Source organism: Clinocottus analis, unplaced genomic scaffold (genome assembly GCF_023055335.1).
Source record: "Clinocottus analis isolate CAN_PGR_092001 unplaced genomic scaffold, fCliAna1.0.p SCAF_15, whole genome shotgun sequence".
NCBI classification, from domain to species: domain Eukaryota; kingdom Metazoa; phylum Chordata; class Actinopteri; order Perciformes; family Cottidae; genus Clinocottus; species Clinocottus analis.
Genome location: NW_027175876.1, coordinates 2,789,193 through 2,808,633, shown reverse-complemented (window position 1 = coordinate 2,808,633; position 19,441 = coordinate 2,789,193). Strand labels below are relative to the sequence as shown.

The 19,441-nt window shown below is 42.1% G+C and overlaps 1 protein-coding gene across 3 annotated transcripts; it reads left to right on the top strand.

Moving 5' to 3' along the window:
• Nucleotides 1-310: 310 nt before the first annotated feature.
• arhgap18 (Rho GTPase activating protein 18) lies at nucleotides 311-19,366 on the top strand. Of its 3 annotated transcripts, none has more exons than XM_068577055.1 (18): nucleotides 311-405; nucleotides 8,945-9,215; nucleotides 10,139-10,277; nucleotides 10,853-10,935; nucleotides 11,161-11,313; nucleotides 12,136-12,199; nucleotides 12,747-12,865; nucleotides 13,740-13,811; nucleotides 13,949-14,042; nucleotides 14,255-14,346; nucleotides 14,748-14,825; nucleotides 14,932-15,091; nucleotides 15,594-15,676; nucleotides 15,768-15,974; nucleotides 16,200-16,334; nucleotides 17,311-17,432; nucleotides 17,586-17,641; nucleotides 17,756-19,366. In XM_068577055.1, the coding sequence occupies exons 1-18, from the start codon at nucleotides 311-313 to the stop codon at nucleotides 17,845-17,847; spliced, it is 2,115 nt and encodes a 704-aa protein (XP_068433156.1). In that variant the 3' UTR covers nucleotides 17,848-19,366. The 3 variants fall into 3 exon arrangements, with proteins under 3 accessions (XP_068433156.1, XP_068433155.1, XP_068433154.1); XM_068577054.1 differs by lacking the exon at nucleotides 311-405 and adding an exon at nucleotides 2,229-2,539; XM_068577053.1 differs by lacking the exon at nucleotides 311-405 and adding an exon at nucleotides 2,229-2,539 and having other exon boundaries at nucleotides 12,744-12,865.
• Nucleotides 19,367-19,441: the final 75 nt, after the last annotated feature.

The following is a 19,441-nucleotide window of genomic DNA, read 5'->3' as shown; positions in this document are numbered from 1 at the left end:
GCCTTTTGCTGCAGTCTATTCTAGCGGTCCCTATTCACTATTTGTGTACCGTCCTCATTAGCTGCCTGAACATGCTGCCGTATTGTGCGAGGAGTGTATATTTGGCTCAGCGCAGAAGAGTCTTGAGAGGGAAGTGAGCAACTCGTAGTAACTGACCAGACGGAGGACTGGAGGGGGTAAGATAATTTGGGTGCGGGGTGGGGATCACAACTGCGGAGGGGCAGATGGAGGAGCAGAAAAAATCTGATTGACCTCTGTGGCTAATCCGCTTGTCACAGTATGCGAGCGTGGTACCATTATCTCCCAGCATATGGCCAGCAGGTCGTGCTCTGGCAAAGTATGTGACTGGACGCAGACACAGACGGACACGATGGTCTCCAGACTAGCCTGCTACCTTCATCTCAGGTGAGGAACGGGAGACAGCGCGCGCGTGTGTGCGCATACTCCTCATTTAGTTAAATGTGTGAGACGCTGCTCTCTCTGACACGTGCTAATGTTTTAATGTAAATGTGAATGTTCCACATTCCGGTGCTGATATTTTGCAATTCTAATATCTTACACTTTTGAGCCACACATGGAAATGTGTAGTTCACTTTGCTGTATGATGAAGCGTGTACCATGAAACATTTCCTGATCTATATTTTGTTGTTTAAGGGTGTGATATTCTGTGCTATAAGTGTGCTGTGTTAAACACTATCCAGAGCTTCTGGTTTTAAAACTAGAGGTGCACAATATAAGTACATCAAATAGACAACAGAGAGAATTTAGCTGTGAGGTTTTTCAGGTTTGTATGTTCCACATTTACCTGAAAGCTGTATTGTTAACAGGAACATTGGAATCGTTCACCTGCAAGATGTACGATAAACTTGTGAAATATGATTCATCTATTAAAAGTAGATCGTCCTTTAACACATTACTTAAGACAAAAAAGATTTAAGACACTATTTTTTACAACAAAGAGGGTTTTGGATGATTATTAATTTTACTGCAAACCCATTAAGTAACCAAGGATTGTTGCAGTGTTGCTTGTTTGCATAGCTTGATTAAAAAAATAAATACAAAAAATAATCCATTTGTGGCCTGTATTGAAGCCACCTTCAACTCTGTCTTGTTTTTTTGTTTTTGGTGCCTTTTGCCTTCAGTCTGGCCTTCGGCAGTTAGACAACATGATTATTTGCGTTGACTCTGACCACCAGGGATGTGTCTTTATCTGGCCTTAAGAATTTCCTCGTATGTTTTGGCTGTGAGTTTATGACAACTCTCCAAAAAGTGTGAATTGATGTTTATGCAGCATCGGTGACTGTGCACCGAATAAGCAGATGCACTATGTCAATATTGACGGAAAATGTTTCTAGTAGTTTGTTAATTTATTTATGAAAGCAACTTCAGAAAAATGATATTTATATAATTTTTGAAAGGTTCTTCCATAAATAAATAAACCACACATACTTTTCTGTCAATGTCAAGACACAGAAAACAATTTTTGAAAGGTGTTTTCATAACTTTTATTTGTGTATATATATATATATATATATATATATATATATATATATATATATATATATATTAAAAACATTATTTTTATATATATATATATATATATATATATATATATATATATATATATATATATATATACATATATATATATATATATATACATATATATATATATATATATACATATATATATATATATATATATACATATATATATATATATATATATATATATATATATATATATATATATATATATACATATATATATATATATATATATATATACATATATATATATATATATATATATACATATATATATATATATACATATATATATATATATATATTAAAAACATTATTTTTTTATATACATTTTTGGAAAAAATTTAAATGTGTATGTATTTATCTTTTATATACAAATAAATATAATATAATATATATGTATATTACATTTTCTGCAAAAAATTAGATGTCTTTCAGCCCCAGGGTCAATTAACAGATACTTTCTAGATCAATTGTTTGTTCTATAAAATGACCCAAAAAATACTTTTTTTAAAGCGTCCATGAAGCGTTGCACCAGGAAGTAGACTGTACCACCGTCGAGCAGCAGGGGTCGCCACGCCAGCTATTACTTGTTGCCCTCGTGGTCTCAGCCAATCCCCGTGCAGCGCTGTATCTGTAGTCCCGCCCCCTCGTCCTGCCTCGCAGACACAGAAGTTGTGGAGAAAGACGAGAACTAAAAGGAGACGCAGGGACAGAGGCAGCGGGACAGTGATGTCAGCATGAGTCGGCAGCAGGACAGGCCCGCGATGGAAAACAGTCGATAGAAAGATCGATACATATAAATATAAATAGGTGGATGTCAGCTGTGCGTGGGTGAAGCAGAAGGCGACAGAAGGAGAAACATGAGTCGGCAGCAGCAGCAGTCCCAGGGAGTGGTTTTAACGGGTTACCACAGCAACGCGGAACTGTTGCCGAGAACTGGACCGTGTGCACCGAGCTGTCCGTCAGCCCACGAGCCCACCGTGCCCAGGTGTGTGTGTGTGTGTGTGTCTGTCTGTGTGTGTGCGTGCGCGCGCGTAGTTGCAATATAGCGATTTAAAAGGAGGGCAGCTGAAGTTGTGAGAAGCTGGTGAGCGAAACGCACAGTGATAGTTTTATGTATTTTAATAACGCTGATCCGAGTAGTTTTTGAATGAAAGCCACCATCCTTCAGTGTGTAAACTGCATCCTGCTGGACGGCCCAGCTGTAACTTCCCAGCATAACTTTCTTAATTGCAACTTATTTTTTTTCTTTTCTTTCCATGATGAGGCCAACTCCGCCCTCGCTTGGCCTTGTGGGTGTGTTTTCCCTTTTACCACATTCCTAATCGGCACATCAGCTAGTTAACCTTGACTTTGTTCTACTGGGTCAGATTAATTTTTTTGCAAGGTTGCTTATCGCACCCTTCTGTCCCACTGCGGGTCTAATGGTAACCAAATGGAGAAACTATTGTTTTGAATCAGTGTTTAGTGCTTTATTAAACAGCCACTTTGTTGGTGTTGGATGATGGTGAAAGTATCTAGAGCTGTAGATTATCCAATTAGTCAACCAACAGGAAATGAACCAGCAGCTATTTGTTAATCAAGAATGGCACATATGTGATGGTCACAGTTTCTGGTAAGGAGTTGTTACTTTTCGACTGCAGCTGGTTAAAACTTACAGGCTTTGGGAAATTGTTACGGTCCCTTTTCACTATTTTCTCACATTTTGTGTCTCTTGGTGCAGTACAATATACTAAGTCTGCAAGTACGCCTTATTTTCATCTTCACTGCCAATTAGCACATTGTAATTTTTTGCAATTAATCATTGAGTCTATTAAATTTGGGGGGAACCATCACGTACTCAAAGCCCAATTTAACATCTTCATATCTTTTGTTTTGTCTGACCAAGCTTTTAAAAAAAATCTTTATATGTAACTCTGATTACTGCTGCCACAACTAAACTTCCCCTTGGGGATGAATAAAGTATATAGGCTATCCTATCCATTAGTAAAGCTGGAAGGATGATTATTCACTAATAACTTAAGATACTAAAAAAGATTGTATGATATTTTAGCAGAGAGAAATACAGACAGACAGACAAAAAAGCAACATGAAGTGTCTCAGCATGGCTTCGGGACACAGAACAGCATCAATGCTTCTCGGCAAGCAGATTGTCAGACTCTTCGTGTGTTTTTCTTCCGAAACGTACTCTGTAATTTGGTGTTTTCATGCCGGCTGCAGAGAGCAATCCCCGACACGTCGGATTAAATCCTCCCGTGTTGTCATTTTCACATTCGTCAAACCTTTCCACGAGCCCTGAGCTGTATCCATGCGTCTGCACTTGTGTGGTTTCTCCATTCGTTTATCACGATACGTCATGTTCACGGCATGTGCCGACTCAGAGGAAACGCTGAAATGGGACCTAATCTCACATGAAACCAACCGTACAGTAAAAGTGTTTTATTTATAGCGAGGCACACTTGTTTTATCCGCTCAGGCCGCCGCTGGCTGTGTGTGCGTCCAGGACATGTTTAGATCAGCAAACAACTGCTGTCAACAACCGTGGTGTGGTGCAAGTAAACAACTTCCAGAGAGAGAGAGACAGTCTGGCTGCACACCTGTCTCTGTGTACGTGCACAAAACACTTGTGTGTGTGTGTGTGTGTGTACCAGATGGCTTGACCAGCTAACTATAAAAAAAAAAGCAGCATCACGTTACAGTCTGCCTTTGTCTCACCTCCCACAGCAGAGTGTGTGTGTGTGTGTCCTGTCTAGGTTGACGTGGAGGCTAAGTTTTGTAGTCATTGTTTCCCTTCGAGTCAGGAAATGGAAGACAGAGGGACACAAATGGACACAAAGGAAGCGTCTTTCCTTTTGCCAGCATGGGACATCCGATGCAAGGAGCCCGCTGAGGCCACACGTCCCACGGGAGTCATGCACATGGACGCCCTTAAGTTCAGCTCCAGGCTTTCAGGGGGAAGCGTCTTCCTGTTGTGTTTTCCATTGTTGCGGTATAGGAACCAGTGCTTCGCCTACTTGGTCAGTGGGCGCACATGGTTTGAATTAATTCACCGTGTGATGCAACAGACCCCGGCAGCAGAAACACAACGCTTGCACAGGAAATGACATCTGCAGAAAGCAAGACGAGCTGTGAAAGGTTACGAGATGTCAGGAGAGCTACATGAGCTGCAGTGAAACAACAATTTCTGTTTTAAAAGTAACAACTGTCACGAGCAGAAGCACGATACGAGAGACGGCCCCAAAACAGAAGAAATATGGTGCTTGATGGAGACGGGGGCAGAAAAATTGAGCAAAAAAACAAACTGGCAGATTCATCTGAACTAAACTGAGATGATTTATTCAACCAGCGGGGTCGTTGGTGAGATGGAAGCTGAGAGAGAGGGAACAGAGGCAGCGTCTGTCTTCCTCAGAAGGCAGCTGGCACCTGTTGATCTAAACGGGAATCCCACAAATACACACACACACACACACACACACACACACACTCAATTGTCATCCTCTTTCCCCTTCTGCAAAACATCCTCAGCTGCCCATTGTTTAACTTTTTCAAGCTGCCAAACCATAAAAATACATCTGATCTTCCATCTCCAGAGGTGGAGGAAGTGCTGGTACTTGAAACAGTGAGTCTTCTTCCTGAGGAACGGATGAGGAAGATTGATACCACTCGCTCGTGTACAAGTAAATGTGAAAACTCTGTTTTTGTTGTATCCCTTTTTAGCAAAAGTAGTACTACCACCTTTCAAACTTTTACTCGGCATTATCAGCTAAATGTAAATGTGCTGACATGCAGAATCGGCCTTTTACCCAAATGTTCAGTCGTGTCACTGAGTGGTATTCCTTAGACATGTGGGCTCAAATAGTTGACTGGTTCACTTCCTCAGGTCTTGACTCACATTAAACTCATCAGCGCTGAACTCGCTCCTTGTTGGGCGATACCGTTTCTTTCTATTCCTGTTTGCGCCTCTCAGTGGGGGATTCACATTTACGAGCTGTTTTTTTTCCTCCACACGCACTCCTTCTTTGGTGTTTAGCGCTAAGTAGCTGATAAAAGGTGTAGCGGATAAAGGTACAAAGAGTAGAACAATGACACACACGGCTGCTGCACTGTTTCCCTTTTTCAAGGTGAGGATGTGTTTGTTTTACTCACAAGGTCAGCCCACCTGACCTCTGTGACAGCGTGTGTGTGCGTGTATAAAAGAGCTCAGTCGTGTGTACCGTTGTTTGCTGAGCTTAGAATAATTGTTTGTTTAATTTATGTATGTAGAATATTTGCATTATTGTTTTTCTGCACTTTTGTAGCTTGTAAAACACACTCGTATCTCATTATTCTTGGCCAACTCACTCAGAGGAGGTTTTTTTGAGGTTGACAAATCGGCGAGTAGTCAACAATAATTACTATTATGATGCAAAGCTTAATTTTTAACGCAGTTACAAATATGTTTTCAATTACAAGATGAGAGTTGGATGGGGAACAAAGTGTCTTAGCCACGTTTAGAGCAAGTGCCTCGGGCCGTGCCACAATCTTCTAAATCCAGTTAATAGTTACACATATTACTTGTCAACTTTGGATCTTTGCCAGGTGTCAGACAGATTTAATCAGAGCGGGAGTGTTCAAACCTGGAAGTTCATTTACCTAAAACAAGTTACTGACATCACTTTTCTAATTTAAGTCCGTGGGGAAAGTTTCTGCATCATATGAGCAACCCGGAAATTCTAGTTTCACCTCGTGGCCACGATGGAGCCCTCGGCTCTTCCTGGGGCTTGATATTTAGACACAGCTCTGCATTGAGCTAAATGCTAACGCTACCATTGACAACGTCCTTACGTTGACAGTGCTAGCATGTCGATGTTTAGCAGGTTCAGCATGTTCTTCATCTCAGTTTACCTTGTTGGCAGACGCAGATGAACGTCATCAGTTTATGATGGGAAAATAAATTGACCTGATGATTGTGATGGATGAAAAGTTAAGGGATTCATCCTCTGGGGAGCACGACTGTCTGAACAAAACCTCATGGCAAGCCACCTGGCAGTTTGCTTGCCGTTGCCCCATGAGGCGAGCATGGCTAAACTAAGACAATGCAACAATGTAAGATCAGTGTGAACACACCGACTACAAACTATCATACTTTGAATTTAACACTGATAACCTAATAGTGTGTGTGTGTGCGTTTGCTAATCTCTGATTTATTGTTGTGTCAAACTTCTGTACTTACTGTACTGCAGCTCTGAATGAAGGTCAATGATTAACTCCTGAGAGTTCACGCGCGCGCCTGCCAGGTTCAAATCTGCTTCAAAGTAAAACAAATCTTCTCTGGTACCTCCAGAAAAACTTTTGTTTCTTCTTCTCACTCCTTCCAAATGAAAACATTTCAATTGGTTAGAAAAGAAATGAGGAGAGAGAGAGAGAGGACGCCATGTCCCTACAGATTTGATCCCACAGTGTTATGTCTACATCCTACTGGTAGAAGGGGGAAAAGGAGAGGAGATGGTACCGTAAGGAGAGCTACACACACACACACACACACACACACACACACACACACACACACACACACACACACACGCGCACACACGCTCATGCACACACACACACATGTACCCGACGAGGAAGTGGGAAAGAAAAGAGATTGGCGGAGCCAAGGAGAAGAGAAGGTCAACTGTTGTTAAAATACCTGCTGTTTTTTTTGTAAAATACAGATCAAAGCATAGTTTTTTTTAATGGTTTAATACACTGTGTGTGTGTGTGTGTGTGTGTGTGTGTGTGTGTGTGTGTGTGTGGCAGGAAGCCAGCCAGCCGTGGTATGTGGCCTTGGCTCCCCGTGAGCCCTCTGTGTAATGCTCCGTTGCTAATTCCAAATTAATTAATGAAGAACATCAACTCCATGCAATTCAGCCTGACTGCCTGGCTTCGTATGGTGACCATACAGCTGTGTTTGGATAGTTGAGGCTGAACTGGGGATTCTTGAGGAGGGGAAAGAATGATAACAACCTTCCAGCTTGAGCACAGACCGACTGGCAGCTCCACCGTCAGTCAGTTGTACTATAATATAATAACTGTGTTCTTCCTGAAGGGCCCAGAATCAATCGCTTCGGAGCAAACCTTTCTGGGAAGATTTCTTTCGAGTTGTTTAAGGGGTTCTTTGTGACATGAAGGGCTCCATTAATCCTTCACATCCAAAGAACCTTTTTATTTTTTATTTTTGGAAGAAAGAGTTCTTCAAGGATTCTTGAAATCACACAACTGAACCCAAACAACCCTAAAAACCGATTGTGAACCGAGATTGTCGTGGGTTTGTTCTGCACCTCATCAGCCCCAGACCTTTTAGGGTTCTCGATGAAGGGAACGTCAAAGCGGTCTTAGTAGAACCCACTCAGTGGATTCTAGTTGAAACCCTCGGAGTATTAAAGGGTACTTGGCAGTTCTTAGTATTGCTAGAAGGTGGAAGAACCCTATGATGATTCACTGGCAGTGGCAGCTGACCAGGATCAGCTGTTGATCTTCTGTCCCTTTTTTTATTGAAGCAGTTATTCCAGGTTGAGTCATAGATTATCAGTGTTACATTTGCACTTCACATTCTCCAGTGAGCATAAACGGTTTGCTGACGCCTTGCCTTACACCTGCTCATATGAGAGAGAGAATGCATTTTGGTTCCCGTTGGCACCATAATATCTCAAAAATGCAGCTTCAAGTGGAAGAGAAACGGGTAGAGATAATCTGTCAGATGTCACTTCCTGTTACAACAAAGAGGACTTTCAGTTGGACATCAGCGAGAATGAGACATTTAGTTAAGATTCACCAACAGCTTCGCTTCATATTTGAGTTGCACTTCTGTTGTTAGTTTTGTGTACAACGACTCGTCCAAATGGCCCGTAGTAATTATACAATATAATACAAAGTAGCAGAAGTACTACTAATGGTATATTAGCACATGTCACAACAACACCAGTATCCTGCTGCTGAGATGAGCTGGCTGTGTGAGAGACGCTATTCTTAGTCTCTGCCGTCTGACTATCTGACAGCGTTGTGTCAAAAGCTCTCTCTCTTCTTGTATTCATGTCGTGGCAGTATTAATTAGTCTTTTTAAAACTTTGCTGTGTACACTTCTCTTTACGGAGCACAACACGACTGGTTCTCAGATTATCTAACATTTATGAGCGAGGGATGTTTTTTTTTTTTTTTTTACGATAGCCTCTGCTACGAGGCTCCATCGCAGCGTCGCTGGTAAACAAAGTCCAAAGTGCGCAGCAGTAAACCTGTTGGTTTTGTTGTGGAGTGTCAGTCAGATTTTGACGTGTGTGGTGTCAACCGATCACATGGTTTTGTGTCTTTCCTCCTGTCTAACTTCCCTGTCTCTGCCGCCACCTGTCTGTCTGTCTGTCTGTCTCTCTCGTAGCCGCAGAGCAGGCCACTACACGGTTCAACAGAACCAGAGCCCACATGGAGACAGATCTGGGCTTTCCACCGCCAACAGCAGTACAAGAAGCCCCAGCACTGACCCAGCATCACTACGTGCTCACCCCAGGTCTCAGTCCTCCTACAGCCCCAAGCCGGGCTGCAGCCCCAAGCCGGGCTCCAGCCCCAAGCCGGGCTCCAGCCCCAGACACAGTCCCAATCCCAGTTCCATTTACAGAGCGCGGCCGCCGTGCCAGCGCAGCAACTCTCAGGTAGGCCGAGAGTGATGTGAGATGGTTGACATTTGTGTTTTTTCTTTTTTTTCAACCGTGGGATTCTTCTCTCTTGGGAGGAAATCTTCCGCACCGTGTTTTCCAGAGCAGAAGTTGTGAATGAAACGGTGTCCACTGTACTGCGGCGTCGTTCTGCTGCCTTTAGTCCCTCAAAGTTTGTTATTCGCACGATGCACTGCCGCTGTGTATGATTTTAAACTGGCGGAAAAACAACTACGGGAGAAAACACAGAAAAAAAGTTGTCACTATTCCGCCAGCGCAAAAATCTTTAAGCGTATTTCTGTGGAATAATGCTTGCATGTTAATTACCAGCCAACTATTGTTCATTTTACTCTGCGGCGGTTGGATTCACAGGCAACAACCTTTTCTACCGTCGCACTAACTCAGCGTAATAATGTCTGCCGCAAATGTCTAAATCGTAACTGTTAACATTTTACAGGGGGTTCGGTTGGCAGATATACAATTGTTGTCCCTCATACGTTTAAAGTAATTTACGGCTCTCTGGGAGCCTGTACTCTCAGTCTCAGTGGCGATTGCTCGGAGTGTGAGCTCAATAACAACATGGAGCCTCAGTAATAACACAACAAATAAATTGTAATTAAATGCCTTTTTTTTCCTTTTTGAAAAAGCAGAGGGAACTGGAGAAACATGCTCTGATGTCGGTTTAGATTCCATGTGTTTCATGACAAATATGTCTGTGTATGTTTAGTATGTGTGTATATGAGGGAGAAGCTGCACAGCCAGTTTCAAAATAAGACTTGTTTTTCTTATATTTGCATATCCGATCAACAAAAGCTCCCGTCCAGGACTGAAACAAGATGTGAAACACGGATGGGAACTTGGAAGTGAACGGTGAAATCCTCATCTGTGTGTCTCCTCGTGTATCTTCACATGCATCGCAGGACTCTCTGGATGACCTGGAGATGGACGACTACTGGAAGGAGGTGGAGAATATCACCAGCTCGGGGGGAGAAGCCGGGAGGGGAGAAGGTGGAGGAGAAGGGGAAACGCAAGAGGAGGAGCAGCAGAAAATTCCTGAGGGTAGGATACGCCGTGTCCATGGATAGAGCAGAAAGAGACACGCATTTCCCCTTTTCCGTTCATCTGTGAGTGGACGTTTATATTCTTGATTTACAAGTTCTTCTTCTCGGGGAGCTAGTGTAGTGGCAGAGTTTAATCACAGGCAAGTTTGGGCATGCGTTTCCAGACATTTAAAACAATAAAACCGCAGAACACATACAATGTTCCATTTAAAAGGTAGAATAGAGAAGTGTAATGATCCAGGAAGACTATTATAAACTGCAATTACTATTATGTATTTATCAAAATTACACTTCCAGCTTGTGGAGTCTCGCCCTGCCTTATAGAGCAAAGCGTGTATTTACGTGGGTTTTTAAAAATACTATTGTTCTCTGGCGCAAACACACACTTCCTGTAAAGAGTGTTTGTCCTGTCTGGGGTTACACCTTTCCCCTTTCCTGCACCTGTAGAATTGTGTCTCACATGCAAATGAGACGTCTACCATCTTTCTCCCCCTTGCCTTCATTCGTCACAACATTGTGATAGTGGGAAAAAATAAATAAAGTTCCTTTTTGTTCTCTCATTTTCTCTTTCAGAAGGCGAACAGGAGGAGGCGTGGCTTACAGAGGCGGGACTAGCACGGCTGTTTGATGATTCACTGGCAGCTGACCAGGATCAGGTGTTGATCTTCGGTCCCTTTTTTATTGGCGTATTTAGTCCAGGTTGAGTCAGAGCTTATCAGTGTCAGATTTGCACTTCACATTCTCCAGTGAGCATGAACTGTTTCCTGATGCCATGTTTTACACCTGCTGATATGAGAGAGGCTTTCGATGGGTGGAGGGATAAACTGCATGGATATCAGACGTATTGACTCATGCTTCGGTCTGATCGATTTGACTGACAGGAAGAAGACAACGCAGTGTTCCTCTCCACACTGACCAGATCTCAGGTGGCGGCGGTGGAGCGCCGCGTGACATCACTACAGCAGACATTGCTGCGACGACGCAACCGGCATTACGTCCCCGATGTTAGGGATATATTCAGACCTCCTGAAAAAGTGAGGGGACACGCACACACACACACACACACACACACAAACACACACACTGGTAAGAAGTCATTTATCAGACGTTTTAATTCAGCCTCCATTAACGGTGCAGTTCTACATTTTGAGATATTTACTATTTCGCTTTCTTGCTGAGTCGGCATGAGCGTGGTATTGATCTTCTCGTCACCTCCGGGCTGGAAAGCGGATCACTGTATTTTCCAAAATGTCAATTGACGTTTTTTAAATTTTTTTTATGATTATTTTCTTTCCAGTGAGGCCGCGTCACGATCTGACACAGTGGGAGGTGAAATCATGTCAGATAATTGTCATGAAAAAAAACTCGGCCATGTTTTTCCCTTCATGAATAGAACATCCCGACCACAACAAACAAAGGAGACATTTCCTTTTTTGTTTACCACAAAGGAAGCGGTCACAACTTCTCTCAAATGTGCATTTATTGTTCCTCCTCCATTCTAACAGCAATCGGTAACCGATTACCGAGCAGTTTTTTACACCAAGAAATCCACCACTACGTCCCTTTTTAATACTGTGGATTCAAATTCAATATATTAAAAGTATATGTACTCGGGTAATTTGGGTAGAAGTATTACTGCTACTCCAAAACTACTCCGCTCAGCAGAATAAACAGTTTTGGGCCGACAGTCTTGCACATTTTTTCACTTGGACACACATTTTGTCCACTAATTAACAGACAAGATAATATGTAACATGAAAAAATGTAAGGAGGAAGGGGACGGGGGGGAATATGTTACTAGATTAACAAAACTCTGCGTGCTGTACAGTTATGCATCTCTGTGTTATCTGCTGCAGGATGAGGCGCCGAGTAAACTCAAAGAGGGAAGTGAGAATGGACAAAAAGATGTCACTTCAGCTGGTGCGTGCAGCATACTCCTGCAGACACGCACACACACACACACACACACACACACACACACACATACATATAAAGTTTGAGTCACCATAGAGAATGAGGCCCAAATAAACATCTGCCTAGCAACTCCCACACACATCTTGGAAATAATAGAATAGAGTTCCTGAAATGTGATCAGTTCTGTGATAAAATACAATTGGAAACCACACAGTACGAGTTTGTTTTTAAGAGTACAGCAGATGTTTATAGGACCAGGGCTTCAGTACATCATTTAAAATGTGTGGGAAAGTAAAACCGTTTGGCTTTTATCCCGCATTAGAGGGGTTTTAGGCCCAGAACAAGCAGCAGGCCTCTCGTTCCTTCTCTTTGTGCTGCAGTGACTTAAACACTGTGGCATTAGCGACAATAAGACGCATTTAATGTCTGTTTCTGTTTATATACAACTGCACTTTGCCTCCAGTGCGTGAACACGTGTGTGTGTGTGTGTGTGTTGCTTGTTGTGTGGTCGTGTCTTTGGTCGCATCCCCCCTCGTCCCCCTCCCACCAGCAGAAGCTGAGACGGAGCTGAACGTTGAAGTGGCGTTCTCGGAGCAGGCGCTCACATACAGGGACAACAACCAAAGGTTAAAGGTCACCACTAGCCCAAACTCAGCCGACGACAAACTACCAGTGAGTCACGTACCGGCGCGCACACACACACACACACACACACACACACACAAGCTGTGTGCGCACATGCCCTCAGCTGTGTGTTTGTGTGTTTATTTAATGATACACTGAATCAACGGCGCGATAAATAAACTCTGTGTCCTGATTTAATGTGCTGGTGTTCATTCTCACTGTGTGCCCCTTTTGACTTGCTCTTTGGTACAGGGTCATCTGAGGGCTTGTATTGATTACATATTAATTGCTGTGGGTCAATGATCACTGTTGATAGCAGACAGACATCTAACAACACAAATCTAACAACCTCACTGCACTGGATTATTCTTTGTCACATCAAGTTGGGCACGTTTAGGTGCGACAATGTCTTTTGTTGCACCTGAATGCACTGTAATTTGATTAATTGGCCGGGTTGGATGTTTGTCTCACAGTTTTACGAGCAAACGCGTTTCCACTTTAGAACCACAGGTCGTATGTTATGCTTCATCTACATGGCAACAGCTCGCGACGGTAAAAATGCTTTTCAGTTTTAATTTCAGGTCAGGTTTTATTGTGTTTCCTTTTTTGGAGTTTTAGTGTAATAACAACAGGTCAAGTAGATAAATATGTATTGTATAGCTAGTCTAATGAGCCTACATTGTGGCACACAAGTTGCAGAAAGCAGCGTTTGTGTGGGAGCAGTTTGAGTGTCTGTATCGCCATCTGGTGGCTAAAGCTGGTGTCACGGATTAAGTGAAGTGTTCAGAAGCGTCTGGAGGCACGTCACATGCAATTCATTCAATTCAGTTGTGACGCATCACGCATGCGTTGAATGGAAAAATTAAATTCAGTCCGAAATTTAATTGGCGCGACACTCCCTTTTTTTGTCTCTCGTCTCCAGAACTTTAAGCTGCTGCAAGACAAAACCGGTCAGACCAGAATAGGAGATCTGTCTCCTCTGGATATGAAAAAGGTACGTTGTGATGTTATGATTCATGTCTGTCTCATGAAAATAAATCAGGAAATAAACAAAGTGCCCTATTAGTTAGTTGTGCTTAAAACCAGTTACTATTCATCGTCTATATATTTCTGTCTGTTTGCAATGTTCAGGTGAGAAGACTGGTGCTGGTGGAGTCGACCGCTCTGTTTGACACAGCTGGAATAGACCTGAAGGCGCAGAAAGCTGTCAAAGTTAAGACTAAAGGTAAACACGAACACACGCATGCATAAAATAAACAATAAGAGTGCAAACAGCAAAAAAGAGCTTTTACGCAAACACCAGTCGTTAAGTCGTAAATAGCTAAACTGAATATAATTTAGTCATTTTTCCAGGCAAATGTGAAATTAATGTGGAGTATAGAGATATTTGTGTTTGGCTAAATATTTGTGTGTGTGTGTGTCTGTATTTGTGTGCAGAAAGTGGTCTTTTTGGTGTTCCTCTTGCCACTTTATTGGATCAGGACCAGAGGCGGGCTCCTGGGACCAAAGTGCCATTCATACTGCAGAGAGTGAGTGAGCTCTTTGTTTTTCAGGGGTAAAACTTAAGTTTTGTTGATGTCGCCTCAGTGTCGTATGGCAGGGAGAAAAAACTGTTGTAACCCCCCCCCCCCCCCCCCAAATAATCTTTGAGCATATGTGACCCTCAATCATTATTGAACAACAACTGAGTTTCTATTTGGACTCTAAATATTTTGGGTAGCCATTTTTTTTCTTTGCGGTCCTCCTTGTTCTGTGTACAAAACAAAACCCTTATGTATTTGTAAAGAGGCTTTTTGAGGCCTAAAAAAATCATGAAAGATATTTTTTCAAGTATAGAGGAGTACTCTCAGCCCTCAATCAAGCTTTTGCAGCAGGCAATCCCAAACTATTTATCCATCTCTCGCTCTCTCGCTCTCTCTCTTATTCCTAGCTTATGAGTCATATTGAGGAGGAAGGATTAGACACAGAGGGGCTGCTACGGATCCCCGGAGCGGCCATCAGAGTCAAGGTGGGTTAAAGCGTTGCACCGACGCCTCTACAGACACATTGCAACACATGGATCCTTGAGGATGACAAAGTAGTGAAACAATCTGGCCTGTGTGTCTGAAATCCAGGCGCTGTGTCAGGACCTCGAGTCCTCGTTCTACGACGGGGTGTTTCAGTGGCATCAGTTGAAGCAGCACGATGCCGCTAGCCTTTTGAAGATGTTCATCAGGGAGTTGCCGCACCCATTGCTGACTGTGGAGTACCTCAACGCATTTATTGCTGTTAACAGTACGTAAAAAAACAAAACTTTTCTTTTGTTTTTTAAGTAAGCCCATTTCCGACACAAAAAAAAAAATTAGGAGCAAAAAAAAAAATAATTACTTTTCTTTTTTTGTGTCAACAACAAAAAAAAATGTTTTCTTTTGTTTCCCGTTTCATTCCAGGAGAGATTTTTTTTTTTTTTTTTTGTCCTAATTTTTTTATTTTGTGGGCAAAAAAAATTGGCTTGCATACATTTTTCAAGTCAAGGGAAAAAAATTGCAACGTAAAAAAAAAAAAGGTCTATTAATTTTTTTGTCAAAATTATTTAAAAAAAAAAAAAATTTTTGTTCCTAATTTTTTTTTTGGCAGAATTCTTTTTTTTGTGGCGAAAGTGGGCTTCAATACACAGAAGCTCTAAAGCCTCTATTAGCATTAAGTGTTTCTGTGTGTGTGTGTGTGTGTGTGTGTGTGTGTGTGTGTGTGTGTGTGTGTGTGTGTGTGTGTGTGTGTGTGTCTGTGTGTGTTAAAGAGCTCCCTACCAAGAAGCAGCAGTTGCAGGCTTTGAACCTGCTGGTCCTCTTGTTACCTGAAGCCAACCGAGACACCTTGAAGGTATTAAAGGAGCTTCACGTTTCACGTCCGTAAATAAGAAACCTTTTTGACTCTTTCTATTGTAAATGTTGATTCTGTTTTCCTCCCTTAGGCACTCGTGGAGTTTTTCAAGCGCGTGATCGACCACCAGGCCAAGAATAAGATGACGCTCAACAATGTCTCCGTTGTAATGGCGCCCAACATCTTCATGTTCAAAGGCTTTCGATCCAAGGTGACGGAGCAACAGGAGTTCTCCATGGCGACCAGCACAGCCAACATCGTCCGGTTGCTGACTCGATACCAGAAGCTTCTCTGGACGGTGAGGATCATAAAAGAGCCCGCGGCCATTAAAATCCCCACCGGAAACACGTGTGACCATGTCGACACTTCCAGCTGAAATCAATGGAGAACATTGTTTGTTAATGCATCCTGATTAGTTACACAGTTACTCCCCAGATCCTCCATAGTATGGAGGATGGAACAGTGTGTACCGAGGGTATAAATATCCTGCGTGTGTGTGTCTGTGTTTGTGTCTTATCTCCAGATCCCCAAGTTCATTATGACCCAGGTCAGACATCAAAACATGGAAAGCCATCGGAAACAAAATAAAGAGAGAGCCGTGAGAAAGCTGCTGAAGAAGATTACCACCGACAAACCGTCTGATAAAGCTGTCCCTGAGGTAGAAGGTTTATATATGTTTTTATGTTATTTATGTACTCATTCAAGTGTTTGTCAGTGTGCCTTTTTTGATAGATCATTGTCAATAATCCTATTACGAAATGTCCTGGTGAGAGAGTGTGATCTTAAGATTCACAGAAGGTATTTTGATTTAATAAAACACCTGCTGCACATTAGTATGGCACGTATTGTTATTTAGGACAACATAATACAATGCATTGATTGGAATTTAACAATTTAGCTGACACCCACATCCAGCCTGTTTCCGTACGCCTCAACTTCATTGTCGTCAGTAAACAACCTGTAAAGATGTCGGAGCCACATGCAGCAAAGGTTTGCCTACATTTTAAGTCTACTGGAAGAATAAATCATGAATATAAATAGTAAGACACAATAAAAACCTTAATATTTTCAATTTGATACCAACCAATCATCCGATGGTGTCATGAGTAGATCAATACTATTTATCACTACAGTCGGTTGAGAAAAAGTGACATTTAGTGGTGATATGTAAAAATGGTTCTACGTGAGTACACTCTTTTCCCATGATGCAACATGTGGAGTCAAATACAGGACAGTCAGTCACACCGATGCAATGGTTTTCACCCTTCCATCTATACAGTATATTCATTTTTTTTTTTAGGAATATCTAATTTGCACGCGTTTTTCTGTGGAGCATATTAGATATTACTACATAAATCCATTTAAAGATACTGTGCAGACAATCTTCTTGTAGGTCTGTCTGTTCTAATACTGAAACACAGCTGGTCTGGCAGAGTAGAGCAGGGTGTTTGGAGTTTAATAAACAAAAGAGAGGAATTCATCCAAGTCCACATTCTTGTCTGAAGTCTCCATCTCTTGTGAGTGTTTCTGTGTGTGTGTGTTGGGGACAGCGTTTCATTGCAATGCGTTTCTAGCGGCGTGTAATCGACTGTATGTTGTTTTTTTGTGTGTGTTCCGTCTGTGTTTGCAACCAGGAGAGTTCACAGGGATTCATTCGAGTTCAAGCGCCACAGTTCAGTAAAGTGTCCATGGCGGTTCAGCTCACTGAAGAGTTGCAGGCTGCGGACGTGTTGACGCGCTTCCTCAGCCAGGACAGGTAATATGTATGTGTGTGTGTGTGTGTGTGTGTGTATACAGTACTTATACAAATACACACGCAGTATTTGTCTTTGCGATACACAACCTGGCCTCTCCCTTCATGTCTCCTTGACTTCTCTTCTTCTATATTTCTCTCTCTTTGGCCTCCCAGTTCAGTGGCGGTGAAACGGGACGAGCTGTGTCTCTATGAGACCGGTGGGAACATCAGTAAGTTCGGCTGCAATGTTTAAATGTCGTATATATTATCTTCTGAAAACCTGAAGGGCCTAACGGTAAAAATGTCTCTCCCTCCGCCTCTCATGTTTATCTGTCGTCCCTCAGAGGAGAGATGTCTGGACGGTGAGACGTACATGAAGGACCTCTTCCAGCTGAACCCGACTGCCGAATGGGTCATCAGAGCCGTGCAGCGATAAACTCCTCCCCACCGTCGTGCCCTGCTGGATGACGGGCTGCTCCAAACGGTTCCCCCGCGGTGTCCCACCCGGTTCTCTGTGGGTTCTGCGGGTTCTGGACACTCGCACCAATAGCAACTTGTTGATTTTTAAAAAAAAAAAATGTATTTTTATACAGTGATCAGTTGGATGGTTTCACATCACTGGTTCGCCCTGAAAACTGCTTTTTGGGCCCAGCGTACCACTGGCATGACATTTCAGATAGTTGTCCGGGTGACAGAAAGCCACTTGACCTTGACGTCTCTGGAGGCCTGATTAACCACTTTTGTACCATGCTGGAAATATTCCATTTCTCCCAGTTTGTCACTGCAATTGAGCCACAACATTGTGATTACTTAATATTGTGTGATACTGGAAGTATTGCAGTTGTGTACTGTAATTTATTCAACACTAATCACTTTGTTGTGTCCGCAGTAAGAAACTGAAATGATATAGTTTGGGACAATAAATAAATATATAAATTGTTTAATGATGAATGACATGCATAACATAAATACCTTTTTTTTTAAAGACCTAATTTTGAGAATATTGACTTTTCTTTATATATAATTCAAATAAAAGTCCTTCACTGTAACCAGGAGGTTTGAACATTGGAGTGAATGGTCCAAACTGAGTGGGGGCTTCAGAGATGGGAGAGGTGATAAAGTACTACTGTGCTGTGAGTTATATGCATGGTAGGGTGACCCCATATGACCCCATAATCTTTCATAATAATGACGTCACCGATGACTAACCAGGGCACGCAATGATGACATCACTGTTTTTAACGCAACATTAATATTGCTGTACATTGTAACTTTATAAACCGTTAATGTTGGAGTGTGTTAACGTTGGATCCATCTTCAAAAACTGCTAATCGCCAGCGTATAAATGTCAACTCACATATTTTGTGTATATTTATATATTGTAGCCTGTGTGTTTGCAGGCATGTAATTCATCAATTGCTTTACAATTTCTTTTCCAAAGACGTGATGATAATTTTTTATAAAAAATGAATTGTCGCCTTCAGTGATACACTCTCACATCATGGGTATGTGGACACTTATACTTTTGTTTTTTGTTTTTTTTGGCTCCGTACTATTCAAAGTCTGGATCTCAACTGATATAGTACACTGTCGAAAGTTGCATTAACCTAGGAATAGAAAATCTATCTTTTTTTTGGCACACAGCTGTGCTTTTCTTGGCTTTCAACAAAACTCTAATCTGATTCTGTGTGGTTTTTCTCGGTTTCCACAGCCTGTGGAGGGTCATATCTGCACCACAAAGTCAAACCGCACAGATATTTCTCTTGTGGAAAGCTGTGGAGTACAAATAATTTGTCACTGTTTGAACGTGTTTTGAACTAAGACACTCCCTGCCTTGTATTATCTTGTTTACTGTGAATGTCTTTTCCCCTTAAATTGATGTATTTGTCTTATTATTGCCTCTAATATGACCACTAAACAGCCTGTAAATAAAAGTGCAGTTATTAAGTACCACGTTTACTGGTACGAGTGCTTGTGTATGCAAAGGACCTAAAAGAGTACGTGCACATGGGAAAAATCTGTTTGTTGTC

Bases quoted from the DNA above. Each gene is read 5' to 3' on its own strand.
- arhgap18 (XM_068577053.1), top strand. From the start codon at position 2,412: ATGAGTCGGCAGCAGCAGCAGTCCCAGGGAGTGGTTTTAACGGGTTAC. The intron at 13,812-13,948 runs GTACGTTGTGAT...TGCAATGTTCAG, and splicing joins CTCCTCTGGATATGAAAAAG to GTGAGAAGACTGGTGCTGGT. The intron at 17,642-17,755 runs GTAAGTTCGGCT...GTCGTCCCTCAG, and splicing joins TGAGACCGGTGGGAACATCA to AGGAGAGATGTCTGGACGGT.